This window comes from Aethalodelphis obliquidens, unplaced genomic scaffold, assembly GCF_003676395.1.
Source record: "Aethalodelphis obliquidens isolate GAN/ISIS:26980383/991018 unplaced genomic scaffold, ASM367639v1 scaffold17, whole genome shotgun sequence".
Taxonomy (NCBI): Eukaryota; Metazoa; Chordata; class Mammalia; order Artiodactyla; family Delphinidae; genus Aethalodelphis; species Aethalodelphis obliquidens.
The window spans coordinates 17,590,587-17,613,563 of NW_020837961.1; the positions used below are offsets into that span (position 1 = coordinate 17,590,587).

The following is a 22,977-nucleotide window of genomic DNA, read 5'->3' on the forward strand; positions in this document are numbered from 1 at the left end:
GGCATGTGGGATCTTCCTGGACCAGGGCTTGAACCCGTGTCCCCTGCATTGGCTGGCGGATTCTTAACCACTACACCACCAGGGAAGTCCCCACTCAGTAAGTTTTTTTTTTTTTTTTTTTTAAATAAGTTTATTTATTTATTATTTATTTGTGGCTGCATTGGGTCTTTGTGGCTGCGCATGGGCTTTCTCTAGTTGCGGGCGCTACTCTTCGTTGTGGTGCAAGGGCTTCTCATTGCAGTGGCTTCTCTTGTTGTGGAGCATGGGCTCTAGGTGTGTGGGCTTCTGTAGTTGTGGTACATGGGCTCAGTAGTTGTGGCTAACAGACTCTAGAGTGCAGGCTCAGTCGTTGTGGCACACGGGCTTAGCTGCTCCGCGGCATGTGGGATCTTCCTGGACCAGGGCTCGAACCTGTGTCCCCTGCCTTGGCAGGTGGATTTTTAACCACTGCGCTACCAGGGAAGCCCCCCCACTCAGTAAGTTTTAAAGTACCTTGTAATGTCCTAAATTTTAGCTTCTCCATATGACAGAACGTCAGCCCAAACTCCATTTTTATCCTTCCCTTTTCATCTCATACCACTATGCGTTATTCCCATCTTTCTTTAACAATCAGGGTCAAAGCAGCCCAAAGCTTAGTATTGTTTAAGGGACTGATAATACAAGTAGAAACTAAGGGCTGAATAGGTGATCAATAATTATCTAATGTCTCAAATACCTATGTGGAGAAAATGTTATACAGTTGATCCTTGAACAACATGGGGGCTAGGGGTGCTGACCCTCTGTGCAGTCTACACATAATTTATAGTCTGCCCTCCTTCTCCACAATTCTTCCTTATCCTCTGTATTTGAGGTTTTGCATCCATGGATTCAACCAACCTCCAATTGCATAGTACTGTAGTATTTACTATTTAAAAAAATCCACATATAAGTGGACCCACACAGTTCAAACCCATGTTGTTCAAGGATCAACTGTATTAAAAAAAGGGGCCATATGACCTACAATAATCCAGTTAGAATCTAAATCAGGTTTTTAAAGGAGAGTGTGTTGAGCTGCATTTTTAATATCTTGGATAATAGTAAGGAAATTTGCAATATAAAATAATTAAATTATTATTCATTTACAGGACGAAGTTTAGTAGGAATAAATATAAACAACAAAAGAGCAAATGCAAAAAATGTGCAAATTTAGTAAAACAGGGTAAAAATAAATACATCAGAAAAAGGTGTAAAGGCAAAGGAAACCCCAAGCAACATTTTAATCGTGTGCTATGATTTGTCGTTTCTAAATTCTTTAAATTATTTTCTAAGTTTTATGCTTTCTCTAGACTGTGAAACAAGAGTACTAATCAGGGCTAAGTTAATTACTTATAGCATATTGTAATAAAAGCATTAATCTTTAAGAAAAATAAAAAAGAAAATGGTGACTGGAATGTCTTTAAAATTCTGAGATTGAGCTGGCAAGCCTAGTTAGTTGTAGAAAATTGTCTCAGAACCCTGTCCTTTCAAAAATCTATTGAACCACCATGCACATGGTGATAGCTTTGCAAATTGCACACGTAATGCTTAGATGAAATCCTACAGGTGAAGGGATTAACCCTATGCCCACATCTGCGAAGCAGCAAATGAGAGAGTCAGATTGGGTGGAAGTGCACATACTTTTGCAGGAATGAGAGCATTCCCCAATTTAAAGGGGGCACTTATTACTCAGGTTTAACCGAGTGCTGCTGTGAGGAAATATGAAACCTAGAGTTGCCAAAAGAGCTGAAAATAAGATTTTCTCTTTCTTTCTCTGTCGCCATTGTTGTTTTGTGAAACTTGCTGATTTTTAAATAGTAGCTTGTAGTCATAAAACATTGTGTGGCCAAACAACACACTTCTGCCAGTTAGATATCAGAGGTTTCTAGTTTGTAAAACTCTGGAAGAGAGGCTGTTGACTTCTTTCTAAAACTTATCTTATCCTGGTTTATTAAGAAATAGCAGGGTAATGACCAGTTTACAGATTTGTTTGTCATTTTCTAATACTGGAGGTTTTCCTGTATATATTGCCCAGATTCATAACTTCACCGCTTCTCCATTTCTCTTCATGCTCAAATGCTAATCATTTAATCCTCCCTACCTTCTCAAATTCCTCTGGCTCTTAACAGTTCTCTGGGAACCAGAAATACTTGTGTTTGGATTATCAAACACATCCTGACCCCACTTGAAACTTTGATAGGACTACTACAGCTGTTTCCCTAATCAATCCATTATTCAAGGTGGCTAATTTTCTTGAGTAGCCTATACAGCAGAGGCTCCTGGTCTTTTGGTATTAATGAAAACAGAAGGGAGATTAATAGCAGAATGGAAAGCAATCAATAAGATCTTACAATGAGTTGGGAGTAAAGACTCTCTCTTTATAAAGAGATGGCCAAAAAAAGCTGGAATTTAAGCCTATGTGACTAGGAAGATTTCAACGTTTCCACTAATATTTGTCTTGACCAAATCAAGTTTCCTATTATCCTAAACTAGTATAAGTAAAAAAGAAAAGAAGAAATTAGGTTATACTGAATTAATACCAAAATTTTCCCTGAAGGCACTACACCCTAGCACTTTTCTGAAAGATAAACACCTCCAGACACCTCTGGTTATCTTGCAGGTATGGGACAGTGAAAAGAGCTCAGATGACTAGTCACAAACTTGAGTCTAGTCTAGGGTTTCTCAGAGGGTATTTCAGTGTACAAGTGTATAAAAATTATCTGCAGTAACTGCTGGAAAAATAGTTTTCTGTGTTTTACTGAAAGGGAGTGGCCTGGAGATCACTGGGAAAAAATATTTTAATAGATATTTTAACATTGAGGGCTACTGCTTTGAGTCACTAAGTGCGAGTCCTTGGGCTTTTCTCCTCTGATAATGAGCACAGATAACACCAGCTTGGCCAATCCCCTGGCAAATGTCAAGGATTAAATGAGATATTTGATCAGTGAAAGTGCTTTGAAAAATTCAGCATTCAGCCAAAGCAATGGATGGAGGAATGAACTGGCAAGAGATTTAATGATAAGAAAGAAATCTACAAGGTATTGGATCTGTAAAAGTGGCTAGAGGGCCGATAGGGAAAGCTCCTCCCAAATCATTAGAGCATTTAGAATGTCTCCCCATCTATTTGTAGTGAGGTGGATGGACCTAGAGTCTGTTATACTGACTGCAGTAAGTCAGAAAGAGAAAGACAAATACCGTATGCTAACACATATATATGGAATCTTAAAAAAAAAAAAAAAAAAATTGGCTCTGAAGAACCTAGGGGCAGGACAGTAATAAAGACCCAGAAGTAGAGAATGGACTTGAGGACACAGGAGGGGGAAGGGTAAGCTGGGACGAAGTGAGAGAGTGGCATGGACATATATACACTACCAAATGTAAAATAGCTAGTGGGAAGCAGCCACATAGCACAGGGAGATCAGCTCGGTGCTTTGAGACCACCTAGAGGGGTGGGATAGGGAGGGTGGGAGGGAGAGCAAGAGGGAGGAGATATAGGAACATATGTATATGTATAGCTCATTCACTTTGTTATACAGCAGAAAATAACACACCATTGTAAAGCAATTATACTCCAATAATGATGTTAAAAAAAAGAATGTCTCCCCATCTCTCTATCAGCCTTCCTCCACTTCTCATTCTTGACCTTTCTCCATCCCAGCCCCTTCAGAGAGCCTCTGCCTCTCTATCAGCCTCTATCACTTTCTCCATCTCTTTTAACCTCATTTTTCCTCTCAATCTTTTTCTGATGTCAGAAAATTTCCTTCTCTCTCTCGCAGTCCTTTTTTCTACCCCTCCCTCAGCCAAGCCAAATACAAATAATGCCATGTAGAAAAATGGAAAAAAGATCTTTCATTGGTACGTACTCTGAGAAATGTTGCTCACGGCAGAGAATTGGCTTTTTCACATGCAAAGAAGATCCGTTCTAACAGCCCTATCTGAAAATTCCCGAAGGAGGTAAACATTAGGGAACAGAATTGAACATCTTGCTCCAGAATGAACATATTTAGGAATCACAGAATGAAAATGAAGCAAGATAACTTGAGGCGAAATGTACAGAAATGGCTCGCTACAGGAAGATCGTACAATTGTAGATCCAGGAGAAAACTTCGATATCGATTAGTCAAACCACATCATGTTATAGATGGAGAAATGAAAGTCTTGAGAGGTTAAAAAAAAAAAATTGCTTAGCTCAGTCACACAGCAAGCTTGTGGCTGCTGGTGACGAAAGCCAAAGGGTCTTGGCTCAGAGGACGGCGCACCCCGCACAGGTGCACAGCGTTGGTCTGTGACACCAGCCAGAGCTCAATGAGAAAAGAAGGGAAGAGAACATCTTATATTCCAAATATATGGAAGGAGCTACAGCAGGTTTTCTTTCATGTGATACGATCGTAAAATGGTATATGCGTTGTAGGACTTTTGTGTTTTTATTTGACAAAGGAAAAAGCTGTTCGTCCCATGTCAACTGCCCAGATGGCATTTTGATTATTTATTGATCAGTGACAATTTAAAAATCTGGGAATAATTGAATTATTGGATCCCTTTACTTCTGAACAGGATCAGATAGGATAAAGTTATTTATTCGACCTTCTGAACCAAGACTTCAGAAACAGAGAGGTGACTTCTGTAATCAGCGTGTCTTGAATTTCCATAATTTTACATTTTGTTCTGGTGGGGGTAAGGATTATTCTGAGCTAAATGATTCAGGATTACCTGATGAATGGTGCCTAGAATAAAAGGATACCAATTTTTTCTTGTGAGCAAGACACAGGAATGATTCAATACTTGCCTTCAGATAATCACACCATTCTGGTGTGATTTGGACAGTTGATGTAAACGAAAGGCAGGCATTTTCTGTTATTCATACAAATATAAGACAGTAGGTCAACTTCATAGAGCAAATCAAATAAGTTCAGCCAATGAAGAGAGTATCCTAAAATGACACTCACAGCTTCTCCACAACCCAGGCCAAGGATAAAAATAAATATTGTGGGCTTCCCTGGTGGCGCAGTGGTTGAGAGTCTGCCTGCCGATGCAGGGTACGCCGGTTCGTGCCCCGGTCCGGGAAGATCCCACATGCCGCGGAGCGGCTGGGCCCGTGAGCCATGGCCGCTGAGCCTGCGCGTCCGGAGCCTGTGCTCCGCAGCGGGAGAGGCCACAACAGTGAAAGGCCCGTGTACCGCAAAATAAATAAATAAATAAATAAATAAATATTGTCCTCAAGTCACTGAAAACAAAGCCAGGAATGCCTTGGGTATTTTCAACTCTGCTGACTTTTGAAGAAATACAGTTCTCCAAATTAAAGCAAGAGCCAGTTGGTGAGCATCACCTATGTGTTCAAAGATAGGTCATGCAGAAAACAATGATCAATTAGACATTGTCCTTGCTTCCAAGAGATTTATGTTTAGTTAGGTTGTAATGGACTCTAATAAGGGTTTTTTAAATGATTGACAACATTGTCATTTTTCTTCTACTTTGCAAATCTATAGCGTTTTAAACATTAATTGATATAAAACTTGCACCCAACAAATGAGGCCTTCAGAAAATGAAAAAAAAAAGTTCATAGATTCACATAATTTAATTATCTTAATCCCAATAATGCAATTACCATTAATAAACCTTTAAATTAGTTAATTATGTGCATTTAAAAAGGTGATTCTCACTTTTTAAAATTGGATTTGTGGGGGAGAGATAACTGGGGGATGTCTCACTGTTGGACAGAGGAGTTGTCAGAATAGCCTTGAGCTGACAAATGCAGGAGTGGCCTCTCTTCCCTAGGGGAAGTGTGTGAGAGTTCAGCATTTATGTCCTCATACTTGCTGAATGCCCTAGGAGGACAATTTCACAGTTCATACCACACATACACACACACACACACACACAAATCGTTCCTTTTCCCACTTCAGTTAAAAATAAGTTTGGGGGGAAGGGGAAGCTGGGATGAAGTGAGAGAGTGGCATGGACATATATACACTATCAAACGTGAAATAGATAGCTAGTGGGAAGCTGCTGCGTAACACAAGGAGATCAACTCGATGCTTTGTGAAGACCTAGGGGGGTGGGATAGGGAGGGTGGGAGGGAGGCTCAAGAGGGAGGGGATATGGGGATATATATATATATACATACAGCTGATTCACTTTTTTGTACAGCAGAAACTAACACAACATTGTAAAGCATTTATACTCCAATTAAGATGTGGGAAAAAAAAATAAGTTCAATGTGTGATACAAATGATATTCTGTGTTTTGTGTGTGTGTTTTTTTTAACTTGGGCATAATTTCAACACATAGCAATTTGAGTGTGTAGCAGCCATAAAAAAATATGTAAAGGTACATGGCTAAAAGAGCAATGATGGATTGGCAGTTAAAGGCCCAGACAGTAAAGAAAAATTCTCAAATTATGAAGTACATTCCTCTTCATCTGTTGATTCCGTGAGTTAAATGTTAGGTTGCATATTAATAACTAAATTTTAATAGTGATTTATGACTTACAGAGTATCTAAAATAGGTTTTCCAATTATTTAATACCAATATTGTGTCAACAATTATCATTTTTCTCATTTTTAGATAAAGAAACTGAGGGTAACAAGCATTTAGTGTCTTGGCTGGCTTCAGCATACTAAGAAGCTGGATCCAAAGTTGGTTGGTTCTCACATTAAGAACAAAGTTCCTTCCACTAACCTATCCCACCTCTAAGAGTAAGCAATGCTCAATACTTTAAGATAAGAAATAATATTTGAGGATGTTGACTATTCTCAGACTAAAAAGTTAGAATTTTCGTTAAACACAAGTACAATTTTGCTTATTAATTTGAGTGAGTAGTTTATACGGTGAGTTAAATAACTTACAAATCTGAAAAGCATCTTAGATAATATACCAGTCTGTATATGTCAAATTGTGCCTGTATATATTATGATTAAGAACATAACTGGCAATCGTATTTCATTCCTACTTCAATTCTATTGTGAAAAATTATGTGCTGGTTTTTCTCTTTGTGAGAATGAACATTGTAATTATTTAAATATTTGCTGATTCCAGATTGGAATCAACTTGGCAATAAAGTAGTTTGTCTAAGGAATTGGATATTATAATCTGTAGGATTCTGAGTTCCCAAACTCAGCAAAACATAGAGTCATTGTATACTGGACACTATTCTCAGTGTTTTTGTGTATTACCTCACACGATCCTCCCAATATCCCTATGAGGTGAGACTGTACTTATCCCTATTTTATAGCTGAGAAAGCTGAAGGTTAAGTAACTTGCCCGAGTTCACACAGATAGTAAGTGGCAGAGCTGGAATTTGAACCCAGACAGTCTGGCTCCAGAAGAATTATAGGTGTGACACTAAGTAATTATTTCACTAATAGTTATTTCCTCTTTGCTTCTTTCCTTCTCTTCTAAGTCCCATATTAGCTGCACTGACATTTGTATCAGAGCCAAGAACATTATTTTTTTCCAACCAACATAACAGTGAGTAGGTAGGGAAATGCCTACAACTCCTTTAACCTATCCCCTAATAATTAATTGAATCCAGGATATTAAGTGGCTAATTAGCACTAAGTAGAAATTCATTCATAGCACTGTGGTCTTAGTTTGCAGTTTAGAGGTGCTGAAGGGGCTATGAGAGGCAGCAGTGCTTCCAAACGACTCAAGTGGAACGTCTCTACCCTTATTCTTTTGATCAGAAAAACTCAACTTATTGCAGTTGTACTGCATTGGAAGATAGCAAGCTAGAAGGGAAGATTTTGAAGAATAATATTCTCTGATTTGATTTTAAGCACTATCACTCTAGGATAACTTTACACTATCTCCAAGCCTCGGTGTCCTAATCAGTAAAATGGGAATGACAAAGCTGGCCTTGAAATGTTGTGATGGAAGTAATGTGTGTAAAGTGCCAGGTACAACAAATGGTAGATGTCAGTAGATGTTGTAACAATACATATCTTGGTTAACTTGGACCAGACCTAGTTGTGATCTCCATTTTTCTTTTTTTCTTTTTTTTTGGCCGCATCTTGCAGCTTGCAGGATCTTAGTTCCCCAGCCAGGGATAGAACACACACTCCCTGCAGTGGAAGTGCAGTGGAAGTCTTAACCACTGGACCACCAGGGAAGTCTCCATTCTCTGTTTTTTGACACAACTAATTTAGGTTTAGGCCAGAATATGACTGATTAAACAGAATAAAAATCAGTTTACCTTTCAGATGAGCAGCACACTAAGAATAGAATCAATGACATTGACATTTTTGACTACCAACCTCACAATATAGTTCCTTATTGACTCTATACAGACAAATGATTGCCTTAGGAAAGGACCTGCTTAGAATATTGTTTAACTTATTCAACAAAAGCTTTATCGAATTTTTTCTTGAAATGAAGAGGAAGAAAGGTAGTGAATATCAATTAGAATATCAGAGAAACTCTGGTATAATGTATATATTATCATCCAAACCAAAATGTTCCCATCAGAAAATAATCAATCCTGAATTTCTTCAAAAAGCAGAGCCTGAGACAAGGGTTTGTATGCAGTTTGTAAAGGAAAGTGATGTCAAGAAAAGGAGTAGAGAACTAAAATAGTGAAAATGGAGCAGCAATAGAAGAGGAAAGCATTTATTCACTGGCCCCTTTCTTCTTTTGGGCAAAGCCTGTCTCATAGAGTGCTAAGGCTCCTGCACTTCTAGCTCAGATACACAACAGTGCCAGGTGGGTTTCTGTAGGTGAAGCATGCCTTAGTATGAGAACAACAGGAGACAGGAAAGCAAGAGATACTCATTCACGTGAGACAAGATACTGTCAAGCTACACCTGAGAGGTTGCCATAGCAATGGTTAGATTAAAGGCATCCAGAGAGGATGTAGGTGGCTGCTTCTATATAGAGACTAGTTATGATTACCTCTACTGATATGTCATTCTACAAGACACAAAACCTCTATTCAAGTTTAGAAAACTATTTTTTTTATGGTTGCCAAACTTTGGGAATCATATAGTGGCCCTTCTAGATGTGATTGACACCACTAATCTTTCCCATGCTACTGTTGATATTGTGTGCAACAGTAGAAAAGGAAAAAGGATCTTACTTGTTAACTAAAAGAACTTCTTTTAACACTCAACAGGCATTATTAGCCTAACCTGACAGAGCTATAATGACCCACAGGAATTCACTAACAGGAATGGAGACATTTACTACAAGGGAATGGAATGGAATGTCGTTTAGAGTCAATTCCTGCTTTGACATTCAAGGTTTAGAAAAACACATCTCAGATTGTTCTCAGAGGTAAAGAGGAAGTTGGAAAGTGATGACTAAGAAAAAAAGAATATAAGGAACTTGGACTAGATAATTATTTACAAGTTAAAATATTTACCTGAAGCTTGAAATATAATGTCATCAATGAAAAGGAAAGGATGGGCAACTATCCAGTAAATTAGAAGCTTTTGAAACGTTCAGACGTTCATCTTTTTTTCTCAACATCTGAATAATTACAATCAGCAAGATAAAATTGCCAATTTGCCAGTGACAACTGTTATGAGTCTCTTAAAAATAAGAATTCTAGAATGATCACTTCTACTTTTAAAGATCATTGAAGAAAAAAAGAGTAGTAAGGAAAGTATGCCAAATAAAAGGCTTGGAAACTTTTCCCATTGAATTTGTTTCCACACTCATTCACTCTTTCTATAATAGATCACCCACTTCAGGTAAGATCTATTGATAGTGACTAAGCTAAGAGGAAGTAACAAGTAAGATAATCTGCTCTGAAGCAACACATATGTTACTTAAAATAACACATGAGTTAATGATGTACGATATTTATTTAATTTTTTTCCAACTTCTCTTATGTGAACTTTGCTTTTAGAAAAAAAGGCATTTTGTATTTTTGAGAAATTGGTTGGTAATAAGGTTTCTCCTTGAATATTTATAGCCATAGAAGATATTACATAAAGTATTTGATACCCAAAAAAGGAGAAGTAGAATCAATTTTATTTAGATATTCTTCCTCCCAATGATTATAGTCAGAGTAGTTTATTCGTCCAGGTTTGCTGTAAATTACTGTCACCTGGTACTAGGTTGTCCCCCTACCCCTAACATATTCTCCTCTGCTGGAGTTTGGGAATTGACTTACTTTGATAAGAAGCCCCTTTCCATGTATTTGGCTCGTGCTTTCATAGCCAGGGATCAAAATACTCCACTTGTTTTCATGTTATGTTCTGTGATTCATACCTGTCCACAACTCTTTCACAAGGATAAGGTAGTAAACAAAAAGTGATTATCAGAGGAAGAAATTAAAAATGGATAGGCAACTATATCATTCATTTATGCATTCATTCAGCTTATTATATCCTTATTATGTGTTTAGAACTGTTACTATCCAGACTATAATAAATATGACCCTTACTTTCATGGTGCTTATAGTCTGGTACAGGGGATAAGATATGCACACAAATAACTAAGATAAAGTTGGAAAATAAGGGCCATAAGAGAGTTACAAATATGGGCGTCCAGCAGAGAAATAAATTGCCTCGCTATGTTACTAATCTTCCAGTGAGTAGGACAGGACTAAAATCTCTTGGCAGACAAGTGTAAAGAACACTCATCCCCCACCATCACCTCCAGGGGCATTCCACCTAACAACCAGACGATTTTAACCTACCATTGGACATCTCTATTTAAATATCTTATTAAGACTTCGAACTCACCATGTCCAAAATCAAGTTCATCACTTTCTCCCGAAACCATCTCCTCCTATCTTTCCATACGTCTGGTCCCAATCCATTTCCCTACTTCTGTTATTCAAATAACACGCTACACCTCAGTCACTATCTCTCTCATAGCCAGTCAATAATACGGCGTCACAAACTTCCTACTTCTTTAAAGCTCTTCCCTAGACCCTTCTTTTCATTTTATTGACAGACTTTCAGACTTGGAATAACACTTGAACCATTTTCTTTAGCTTTTCTCTCTCCTGACTGCAATAGTCTAATGTATACCCTGTTGACAGATTAATCTTCTCAGTTTATGGTCCCAATCAGATAATTCCCATGCTCAAACACATTTAGAGAATCCAATGTAATTAACTACATGAGTCAATATTACTCATCCTGGTATTCAACATATCCTGAGGCTATATTTCCAACACTTAAACTCTGTCCAATCTGTGACCTCCTTACATACTGATGTTTTAAAGTTCCTATTCAAGAAATTCCATCCATCCAACCTGTTTCTCAAGTTTCAAAGTTTATCATAATTTCCACTTTTATATGAAGGCTTTTCTGATGTTCCTACACCCAAAACTAAGCTAGTTGTGAATTCTCCACAGCATTCTTTATTTACCACTTAAGACTTACGATAGAGTCAAACTTGTAATTATTTGGCGCTCCTCTTTCCCCACCACTTCTAGGACAAGGGCTGAGTCACAGTGATCGCTATAAACCTACAGCGTCTAGCATAGTGTTTGTCTTAGAGGGTGTTCAATCCATTTTTTTTTTCCATGACACTGAATGTTCAATCCCTAACAAATGAATTTCAACAAGCAATTAAATTCTTCTTCAGACACCAATAAAGTGACGTGTGTTCCTGCTTGCAGATGGCTAAAACATTTTAATCTTTCCTAAATTAATGTAAAGTTCAAAAAGCAAATGGTACTTGAAAAGTAAATTGCTTCCAGGGCCTCTTTTTTCTTGGAATCCTTCTTCATTTAACTTTTCTCAGTCCTGACAGTCTAAAGCTCATCAGTCTAGACTTAAAAGCCAAAGGAGCTTAAAAGCCACGCAGGGGTCTGTTCAGTTTTAAATACAATTTAGAAAACCTTGGGAAAGAATGACAGTTCCTTTTCAAGAACCTCCCATACATATTTCAATAGAACGGCTTTCCAAATTGGAAACTGTAAAATATTGTACCGCTCACCAAGTAATAAAGTCACTCACTGCCATGCAGAAAGATTTCCTTGGTTTTCACGAAGAGCACAAAAAACTATATTGTATTTATTTAAATCTGAAACTGACAAAAAAGACAGAAAGAAAAAGAAAAGTAGTCAATTTCTCTAAAAGATCATTATTTAGGAATAAATTACTATGCAAAAAAGCATGGATCTTCTTGACAACTTGTGAATTTAAGGCAGATGAAATGCCTCCTTCTGTACTCCTATAATCAACTCTGCTGATGAAATATGTTAAGCATTCTAAGCTTGGGGAACATATAAAGCTTTGAAATCAATGTGTTTCCGGTACAGGGGGTTAGGAAAAGAACTTAATAAATCAGCTTAGGAAACGCTTCATTTCCTGAACCGTATCTGGGAAGGAAAACATAAAACAGGCAGAACCAGGTGCAAAAAAAATCATACACGTGGATGGGAAAATCTCTTCCAGTTCCTTGTAGGCCTCACTCCGATGGTCAATTTATGCTCCTGAACCAGCACTTCTTCTTCTAGGATAAATGGGGTAGATTTTACAGACACTTGCCTTAAAATTAACAAAGGCTCCCTGGCAGAGGTTGAAAGAGATAGTCATTATGTAACCGCTGTCTCTGCTCAAATAAGAAATTATCTTACTATTGACATATATACACTAATATGTATAAAATGGGTAACTAATAAGAACCTGCTGTATAAAAATATAAACAAAATTAAATTAAAAAAAAGAAATTATCTTACTTTGGTTAATAGTTCATTAGAAAGAAAACACTATTAATAGAGAGGTTGGGCTCATTACCAATGAGCTAAAGGACGCTGGTTTTATTCCTACAATGATCATAATAGAAAAATCTTCCAGGTCATCTCTGGGTTATCCTTCACCTTTCCAGCTTCCTTACGGTCAGGTTTTGTAGGCTACTTCTATTGATTCTATTCCACTTTGCTTTCTGAAGTACATGTAATCCATTCCTATCTATCTCTCCCATGCAAACTGAAGAGTTACTTATAAGCTAGTGCATTGATTTCTGTGTCATCTCATAAATATTCTTTATTAAAAAAAAATCAGAACTTTGTAACTCATCTAAGTGAAATTTTCTGGTCTTATACCCACTTCAGCTTAACCCTGGAAAGTCCCAGATGGATTGTAATCAATCGTATGTGATTTTGCAGTGTTTGGGCATTTGTACTAAATTTATATAACATATTTTGAGAAATTAATGATAAATATTGTTCAAGAAGGAGTGTGTTTATTTTTTCCTACCTAATCACTGCAAATGGAATTTTGTAAGCAGTGAAGTTTGAAAAGAGCACATGCACAATAAAATTAGAATTGAGGTTTTTCCAGGGCTCCTCAGAGCCAGAATCAATGTGTCCCAACCGTGTTCTTTTATGATAGTTTGTACTTTAGTTTTCGCACCTATTAAATCTGTCTTATGTTAGATTTACATGCTTATTTCTCCCAATAGTGCATTTGCCACTGTGGGCAAGGACAATGTCTTAACTCATTTTTGTATTCCTTGCACTGCTGAATACATGGTGAGAGCCTAATAAATATTGATTAAATCTAATTGCTTACAGTAAATCCCTCCGGAAGGGTTAAAAGTCAAATGTAATAATTTCTTGCAACTGGTCATTAATATAGTCAGGGCTTATGTAGGTGCATATATATCCTTTATCTAAGTTTCAGAACCTGCAGTCAATGGGTAGGGTTTTTATGTCTATAAATTCCCTGAAATGTTATGCAAAATATTGTACGTATGTGTGTAGATCTGTGTTAATTTCTAGAGCAAGCATCCATAAACTTTAATCAAGTGACTCTCCTCCATTCTCACCCTCACCCTCAAGATATTAAGATTCACTTGCCCAGGCAGTTTTATCCAACCTCTCAATTTATCAGAGCCAAAAGATAGTTGGGACAAATATAGGCCAGCGTCTGCAGAGCAATGTTTCTGATTACAGCCTTTCACCGGTACATGACAATCTTGTTATTTCTAGACTTACGTCTGAAAAGAGCACATTTTTGAGAAATAGTCCATTTTTAGCCAGCATTTGATCCCCAGATTGTTACTCTCTGAAAAGGCTATTGTATATTCCCGGTACCTTTACGATGCCATGGAACACACTTCAAGGCCGCTGCAGCAGCAAACACTTTCCTTCCGTGAAAACAAACATCCTCTCTGCGGAGCCTTCTCCACGCATCCCCCCGTCCACGCACACACACTCAACTCAGCAAACGCACTGCTGCGTCTACTTCTCAGGGGAGGCTCCCTGAAGGTAAACTGAGGCTCAGAGCCGCCCACTAGTGATTTCTGATCCACACCGTCAGAACAATAAGAGAAAAGGGTACCTGCGTCGTCCAAACTGCTACAAAGACTGGACAGAAGAAGACAAAGTATGGTCCCTTGAAGCAGTTTCATGGTGCCTGTGGCTCGTCACAGTGGCTCTTCTCTCCAGGGTCAGGCAGGGACAACTCCCTCCCAGCCTGGCAGGGCCTTCTCAGCAAATGGAAAAGGTGTGCTGGACTTGAACAGCCACTGCCCATGCCTACTTATTTCGGGGGCTCTGATAAAGAACAGGAGGAAATGCACACACTCCCTTTGGGAGTTCAGCAGAGAGGAGATTTATTGTTTCAGTCCCTTACAGGAACTTTTTTTTTTCTCTTCCTTTGGCAGCCACTTGTGTTTTTGTTACTACATTATTTTGTTCTTCTTCAACAAAAAGGTCAGGACGGGTTTTGAACAGAAAGAGATCTTTCTTGAGAATGGATCTTACAGGCTTTCTAACTTTTGTTTTGAAAGCATGTTTTGGAGTGTTTATAAAGGGGCCTTATTAAACAACGACTTGGTTTGGATAAAGAGGCTTTAATTGCCTGAGGGTTAAATTTGAGAGCAGAATCCACAAAGAATCAACTTTTCTTCTCTCTTTCCAACTTGAAAGCCAGATCAGTAAAGACCACCTTCTGGAGATAAGTGCAAAACTTTATTAAGTAGATCATGCTCTGACTTGAGTAAGTGAAAAGACTTCTTATCTGATGGCCAGGGAGGTTTTTCAGGATATTTCTAATAGAATTAAGTAAAGACCCGTGAGTGCTCACGGCTCATTCCTGGTCTTATTGTTGGAATTCGTTGAAGGAAAAGGAAAAAATACTTATAATACCCTGTGGATACTCTTCTCTAGGAAATGTGATGGGAATGGCACTGGGATGGAATGCCCTTGTAACAAGTCAATGAAGTAGGGAGAGATGGAGTCTTTGGACCAGAATGTCAATCAGGCAAGATACTCTGTGTATTAAGGATCTCTTTGATGTTAATAGCAATTGATTAAAACATGGTGCTAACGCAGGCTCAGCCCTGACTAAAATCCCTGTGTGTATGCGCCAAGTAATTCTACACTTCTCCCCAGCCACAGGCTACACGTCTAAACTCAGCCAATCGTCCTTTATATACCTTTAGGCATGAAGCCCCTGGACAAAAGAGTGTCAGTGGGTCAATATTAATTCATCTGTTCCGCCAAGAAAACTATTCCAAAAGTACACCTTTATCTGTTTATAAGGAGGACATACATTTCACTGCTGCGCGGTGCAGGGAAGGACTTATTCCGAGAGTGGATAGAGCAAGTTGATTGATCAAAACACCCCCAAAACTAGGTTGTTTTATCCTAAGTTATACCAAGTCTCAGAAGAGCCTCTAAGTGTCTATTTTGTGTATAAAACCTAATTTTACCCTCTCTTCTAAGTAATTTTCTAAAACAGACTGCCTTTGGAGCTGTTACTTTATTTGTCATATCCTGGAGAGTATAAAGATAGCAATGTATGTGAATAGATGTCACATGCACTTTCCAGAAATAAATTGGGGTGTGGCCATGAACTCACAGTGGAGCCACTCACATTACCTCACTTCCTGCTCCTTCCTCTGCTTTAACTAGGGAGTTTTCAGCACACATGGTCAGTCCTGATGTTGGTCACAATCATTGTTGCAGGAATTCAATAGCATTTTGATTTCTTTGATTCTGATGCCTGACTGCTAGGCATTTCCGTGAAAAACATTAGATGCCTATTCCAAGAATGCTTGATAATAGAATATTATGTCTATTTAAAAGATAAGACCTGTAGATGAAGAAAATAAAAACAAAATCTGAGAAATGCATTTTTAAATGGTTAGGCAAAAAAAAAAAAAAGGAAAAATAGGAGTAGTACAGTAGGTCAGCTTTATCTTAATAGATCAGGGGTATCTTTAAGCTAAAAGAATTCATTGAAACAGTGGCGACTGCAAGAAGAGACAGATCAATGGTATAAAATAGAAAGTACAGACACAGAAATATATATAGCTATCTACATATATACATAGGTATATTTGCCCATATGTGTGTGTGGCGAGCTTAGATATAGATGAATTTAATATACAGCAAATGTGATGAGTAGAATGTATTATTTAATAGGTGATTTTTGACAGGTTTTTAACCATCTTAAAAAAAATTAAAGTTAGGTATCTACTTCAAATACCAAAATAAATTTCTTATACGTTAAAGATTTAAACATAAAAAACAACATTATAACATTCTAAAAGATAACATGGGTGACTATTTGCATATAACTGGGGTAGAGAGGACATTTTATGCATAACTCCAAAAGCAGAATACATAAAAGAAAGACTTGATCTTTTTTCTTACATAGGAATTAAAAGATTTTTGGCTCAACACACAAGATGAAAAGGCAAATGTAAAAGTTCATGAAAAAATAATACGTAATACAGATTTGATATCCTTCATATGAAAAGACCTTTTGCTAATCAATAATAAAACAATGACTTTGCACCTGAAAATAACAACATCATAGAAGAAACAGAAGGCCAACAAAATGGAAAAGTATTATTTATCTCAGTAGAAATTAAACACATGGATATTCAAGAACTGAGATAACAGATTTTTTTTTTGCCTTTCCAATATAATTAGGTATATTTTCTGACAATACCCAGTTTTAATTAATGTTCAAGGAAAGTTACTGTCTTATTCTTGGGGTATGACCTTTCAGGGGGATGTGACCTGACAATATACATCAAGGTTATTGATACACTAAAACAATATACATCTATGTTAAAGAACCATACTCTTTGAACTTGCAATGATATGTTTAGGAACTTATTCTAAAAAGGAAGATGCTCATTAAAGTTTATGTTATTATAAACACTTGTCAAGGACATTAATTATTGGGGAATAAGATGGAATATTCTGCCACAAAATAGTATTAAAAAATTTTTTATGGATGTGGAAACACCTTCATGATATTTTATTGCATGTATCTATGCATTTGTATGTACATATGCATATATACATATGTGTGAATATACACATGTATTTAAAATAGAAAATGTTAACAGTGCTTATATTCTGGCAGCGAATTGTGGATGGTTTTTATCTTGTATTTTTTTATTTTTCTTAAAAAGATTTTCAGAGTAAAACGTATTATCTCTATCATAAAACAAAACAAAACAAAACTTATGTTTGACCTGATACTTTTTGTTTAATTTAATATTTTGAGGGAATATTTATACAAACATTTTTTATTCTAACCTACTTGAATGTTTTCATTATTTGGAAGTGTGTGATTTAAGAGCACTTTATTAAAAGAAAACCTGTGAAGAGAACTAAACCACTCTAATCTGAGAAATGAAAAGAGGTTTTTGCTTTTGTTTTTTTCACAATTCGTCCTCTGTATTCTTGTTGAATCTGAGAGATAAGCTGTTGTGAGGTCATGCAAGAGCAATCTCAGAATTCTTTCCCAGCACATCTCAAGGTTTGCAATTGACATCTTTGACACTGAAGAAATTGTGTAGTGAAGACTCCAACACTGATGGGCATACTTTAACTTGTGTGGTGCTGAGAAGATTATTCAGCCGGCACCATTACTGAGCCCCAAATTAAACTTCCTTTCCATCCTTGCCTCCTTCCTCTCTCCTAGCGCGTCACTGAATAAAATCACCTAAAATGGTAGGAAGGCCAAAAGGTGATCATGGGGCTTCCCTGGTGGCGCAGTGGTTGAGAGTCCGCCTGCCGATGCAGGGGACACGTGTTCGTGCCCCGGTCCGGGACGATTCCACATGCCGCGCGCGGGCCACTGAGCCTGCGCGTCCGAAGCCTGTGCTCTGCCACGGGAGAGGCCACAACAGTGAGAGGCCCGCGTACCGCAAAAAAAAAAAAAAAAGGGATCATGAACTAGCAAAGAGCATGAGCTCTGTGTTCAATCCTGGCTCCTTCTTTTGGTCCTTCATGGCTCAACTGAATTACCTGGCCTCTTTATGCCTTGGTCTCCCCATGAAAAAAAGGAGATAATCACCATGGAAACTTCAAATGTGTTTAGAGAATTAAGTGAGATTCCAGAAAGTCTTCTAAAATTGTATATTAAAACAGACAAACCTTAACCTTGTAGTTTAGGCTAAAATAGATTGTCTTCGTTCCATGGTATGCTTTCAGGTTGTTCAGATTTTAAATAAACCATATTATTCCAAAGTGACTGACCAGTTTCCTAAGAAGTATTCCGATGATGAGAGTCCCAAAATATTGTTGACAGCAGATTAAACAGACTCCCAAATCTTATTTTTAGGAATTTATTCCATGTTCCACTTTTAAGTTTCTTTAAATATCAGGTCCTTTCTTCAGTGGAGATAGAACCTAACAGATTCCTTTTGTTACTTGTCTATCTGAAATGGCAATTGGGGAATCTCCTGAAGGTATTAGGAACAGAGCTGAAGACAAACAGGCTCATGGTCCTAGAGATATTAAGTCCCCCTCCTGCAAAGCCAAAATGGATACGAGGATCAATAGTGGGCGGGCCCAGTCATTTGGCCAAACTTATGTCAGTAAAATATCTTCCTCACTTACTAATAATCAACTCCCAGTGGCCAAGGGCCAGTGCTATTTCATTATTGCTCAAGTTAAAAGAAGACACGGTAAGCTGATTTTTGAAGTTTCCGAAGAGCTTGTCTTTTACATTCTGCAATGGTCCATTATAATTTTACACCTCAACGTATAAAGACAAGGCTCTCACCTCACACTAACTCCCTAACCTTATAGGGTTCAGTCTCTAAGTCTCGATATATAAGGGCATAAATATGGGAAAATTGTAAAAGCACAGTCGCTCGTGGATAAGATATTCAAAAAAGTTACTTTAGTACAAAATTCTTAGTAGCATCATCATTTGTCAGGAATCCCCTGACAAATGGTGAACGAGCTTGCATGTCAAACGTAGAAATGACTGGGGCTCATTACTCTGTAAGGCAGTTCTCCTGTTGGGCTATGCTTCTTGTTAAAAAGTTCAATCACCATGTCTCATCCTTATCTGCCTTAAGAAGCTTTGGAAATCATTGTCATAAATTGGTTTTTTTGTGTACAAAACTGAGCTTAAGGGTTTTTTCCATTAATCCTATTAATAAGGAAATGAGATTTTTACAAGCACTTTTGGGGAATAAGATAGAATATAATTCATTTAATTATATCTAATGAAGCACAGGTATGATTACTTCCTTGGAGTTCTGTAATATGTAAATGAACTCAGAAATATTGATAAATAAGCAAATATAAAGTACTTCATTATTTACTCAACTTTCCATTTAGCTCAGCTGTTACCACACACCCTATGTCCAAGATTTCTGCTCCGATGTCTTATTTTTGGTGTGCTAGAAATAGTATCTTAGGGGAATATTCTTTTCTTATGTCAAATGATACCTAATAAAAATTGAGTGAGTAGTCTATGCCAGGGATTTTTTACAGTTATGTTCATACAAAAGTGTGACATAACTGCATGGCATCTAAGTGCTTTCACTTCATATATACTCCATCCAGCTTAACTAATTTACCTATTCAGATTTTCCTCCTTTTTTCTACCCATTTTAGTTCTTATTCTGTTTCCCCAATCCCTTTTTGCATTGTTCATCTCTGTGGCCATTTCGTAATACTCAGAGGAATCTTTCATAGGACTAGATCTGAAACAATTTAAAAGCATGATGAGGGATTTATTTACTTCGCCCTTCCAAACTTCCAGACAAATGGAAGTTGAAGTTAATTCTCTAGAAACTGGGTTGTTTTTTCTCTTTTTTTCCAAATAAAGAAAGCCAACTGCAGGCACAGCTTTCTGGTATTCATAGAAACATATAAACTTAAAGTTAGAAACGGAGTGTCTGTACTGGTTCATTCCTCTTAATAAACCACTCTTTACACATAACTCAGTGAAAGAGTTACCTTACTAATGGCTCCTGGGCGACTCCCCCGGGGATTCAAGAAACTGCTGTTTGCTCTCTTTGTCTATTTTGTTCCCAATCTTCTTTGGTCATTCCCTCCCAGGATCCAGTCGATGCCCTTCATAATGGCCTCTACCTACTGGTGTTTCAGTTTGGTTTCCCCTTGGATACTGTATCCCAGATCAACATTTTACTAACCTGTGGAGAGATTTCCCAGATTATGATGTTCCATACACCCCACCCTGACTCTTGTCAAAACTGGCTGACGGGCTTCCCTGGTGGCGCAGCGGTTGAGAGTCCGCCTGCCGATGCAGGGGACACGGGTTCGTGCCCCGGTCTGGGAAGATCCCACATGCCGCGGAGCGGCTGGGCCCGTGAGCCATGATCGCTGAGCCTGCGCGTCGGGAGCCTGTGCTCTGCAACGGGAGAAGCCACAACAGTGAGAGGCCCGCATACTGCAAAAATAAAAAAAAAAGCAGCAACAATATCTCAGAAACTCACTTTTACAGAATTTTTATTGCTTTAAATTAAAATATAAATTCCATTAATTCCATTTATATTGTCAGCCTCACAGCTAATTAAGCCTGTCATGATCTTTTCAAGTGGCCATGTGGAAAGACATATTTAGTTTTTATGATTCTGAGCTCTTAAATCCCAAACATTCCAAACTGCCTTGAATAATTGTTCATGAACCCCTTTTAAATCTCATTATATTTGCATCCTGATTCATAGAACAAGAGTAAAATACTGCCAACTCGTGAAGTAATGGTTATATTCAAAGTGGTTTTAGATTTTTTCCTTTCTATTTGGCCGAGGTGTTTTTGTGAACACTCAAATTTGAGACATGGTGACCAAGGTGTGATTCTATTAGAAGGGCATTCTATCTAATCAGTTTATAATACCATGTTTTGTTTTGTGCTGCCCAAATAATCTTCTAATAACACCTTCGCAACCCAAGTAGAATTCTCTTGGGAAAAAACAAAAACCAAAAACAACCAAAAAACATATTGACCCATAGGGCAAATGTCTCAGCTCCTTAGCAGTAATTATGTTCTGTTAAATTACTAAATTAGCATTTGTGTTTTTCTCCAACCAGCTTCTTTGAGTGTAACTAGCTTGGTTTAATTCTCCAGATTCAACAAGTTTGAGTTTCTGGGGCTACAAAACTGAACGCTAGATACTGATCCATTGTGGCCCAACCACGTATTCCCTCTATGACAACCCTGCCTGGGCAACACTGGAAAAGCAGTGTCTATTCCTTTGGTTGATTTTCTTCATGATGAAAATAATGAAAGATGGAAGCTCCCGCTATACTAAACATATTTTTCCCCTTTGATGTTCTAAGAGACAAAGATGTAGAAGACAAAATATGAGGCTCAGGACTAATGGCCCTTTAAGAGGCCATGTGGAACCTCTACTCTGCAGGAGACCAGGCTTCCTCTCCACCTACTGTCCTTTCCACAGTCTTCATTCTGCATGAAACACCATACACTGATGAATGAAACTTCCACCAGAGACAGACCTCGGGGCAAAAAGCAGATTTATCACAAAGCTAATGAAACTTATGTTTCGGAGACTTTCACTTGCATATACTAATATCAAGCTTATCTAGGTGGGACTTAGCAAACTTTTCATGTAGTTATATGTTTTTGCTATAAACTTTATAAAAGGAAGAATGCTTTAGCTGAAATCAGTTAGGATTATTGTCTCTCTCTCCCTTGTCTCCCTTCCTCTTCTGCTGGGTAGCATTGGAATGGATATTATGAGGATATGGCTTAGGGGAAATTGAGTTGGGAATTTAGTTAGGATTTGGTGACAGGTATTTTTTGTGGTTTACAGTCACTTCTATGTATTATTAAGTTGCTAGTTGCTTCAACGCACTACTGCCTTTCAGGAATGTCTTCACTGGTCACTGCACTGACAGGCCTTGCGCTGTACATGGATAGGCATGTGTCTGATTATGATATGAATGCATTTGATAGCTCTTGGAACTGGACTTTTGTGGACTGTGGAAGCAAAATAATATTTGAAATGTATGGAGTCAAATGGTAGTTTGTGAATAATTCTACTCATGAGATGCATCAAAGTACATGCTGAACATGTGGTTCCTTTTGTTCCCTTCTGTCAGGAAAACAACAAATGCCACATAGTCACATAAAAACGCAATGTAATTTTTTTCTTTTTTGATAAGAATCATGAGAAATAGAATTTATCACGTTGCCAGTATTTCTTAGATTAGTAGCAGAAGTAGCAAGTATATATGTGTGCAGTCATAGGTTTAGACATCTCAACTATAAGTAACCTAGAACAAATTTTGTTCAACCCAGCTAGAGAAAGAATGATTATCTTTCTCTTCTCCCTGTAGAAAATGATTTTACAAAATTTTTGTCATATGAGGAAGTGATCAAATATTACAAAGCCAAAATATGTAGAAAATAAGTATTACAGAACTGTGTTTTTTGTGACTTTTGTGATACTTGTTGGCTTTTAAAATACATCATCAGTTGTGCTTTTTTCCTCTCATTCTAAATGAATAATTGCCTTCATACCTTACATCTTTTCCTTAAAAGTAACTATCACTTTTTATAAGCTTCAGTTCCCACAAAATCTTTTTCTTGTCCTTCCTGGAGGAGCTAAATGGAGGACGTTAAAATGTCTAAAATATTCAACTAAAAAATAATATGGTTCTGGAAAAATGTCTCTAAATCTGTACAGGTAGCATGAAACTGTACCAGTTCTGTTTTTCATTTTCATTCTCTCTCTCTCTCTTTCTCTCTAACACACACACAAACACACACACACACACACACACACACACACACACACACACACACA

The 22,977-nt window shown here is 37.6% G+C and overlaps 1 protein-coding gene across 2 annotated transcripts in view; it reads right to left on the reverse strand.

The window, feature by feature from the left end:
• The window catches only part of EMCN (endomucin), an 88,114-nt gene extending 73,693 nt beyond the window's left edge, over positions 1-14,421 (reverse strand). The window contains exon 1 of one of the 2 annotated variants that reach the window (XM_027117000.1): positions 14,259-14,420. In XM_027117000.1, coding sequence (XP_026972801.1) covers positions 14,259-14,328 — 70 coding nt within the window. In that variant the 5' untranslated portion in view covers positions 14,329-14,420. Of the gene's footprint in view, positions 1-14,258 lie in introns of both variants that reach the window. The other variant, XM_027117001.1, reaches the window with a different exon arrangement.
• Between the last annotated feature and the right edge of the window lie 8,556 nt (positions 14,422-22,977).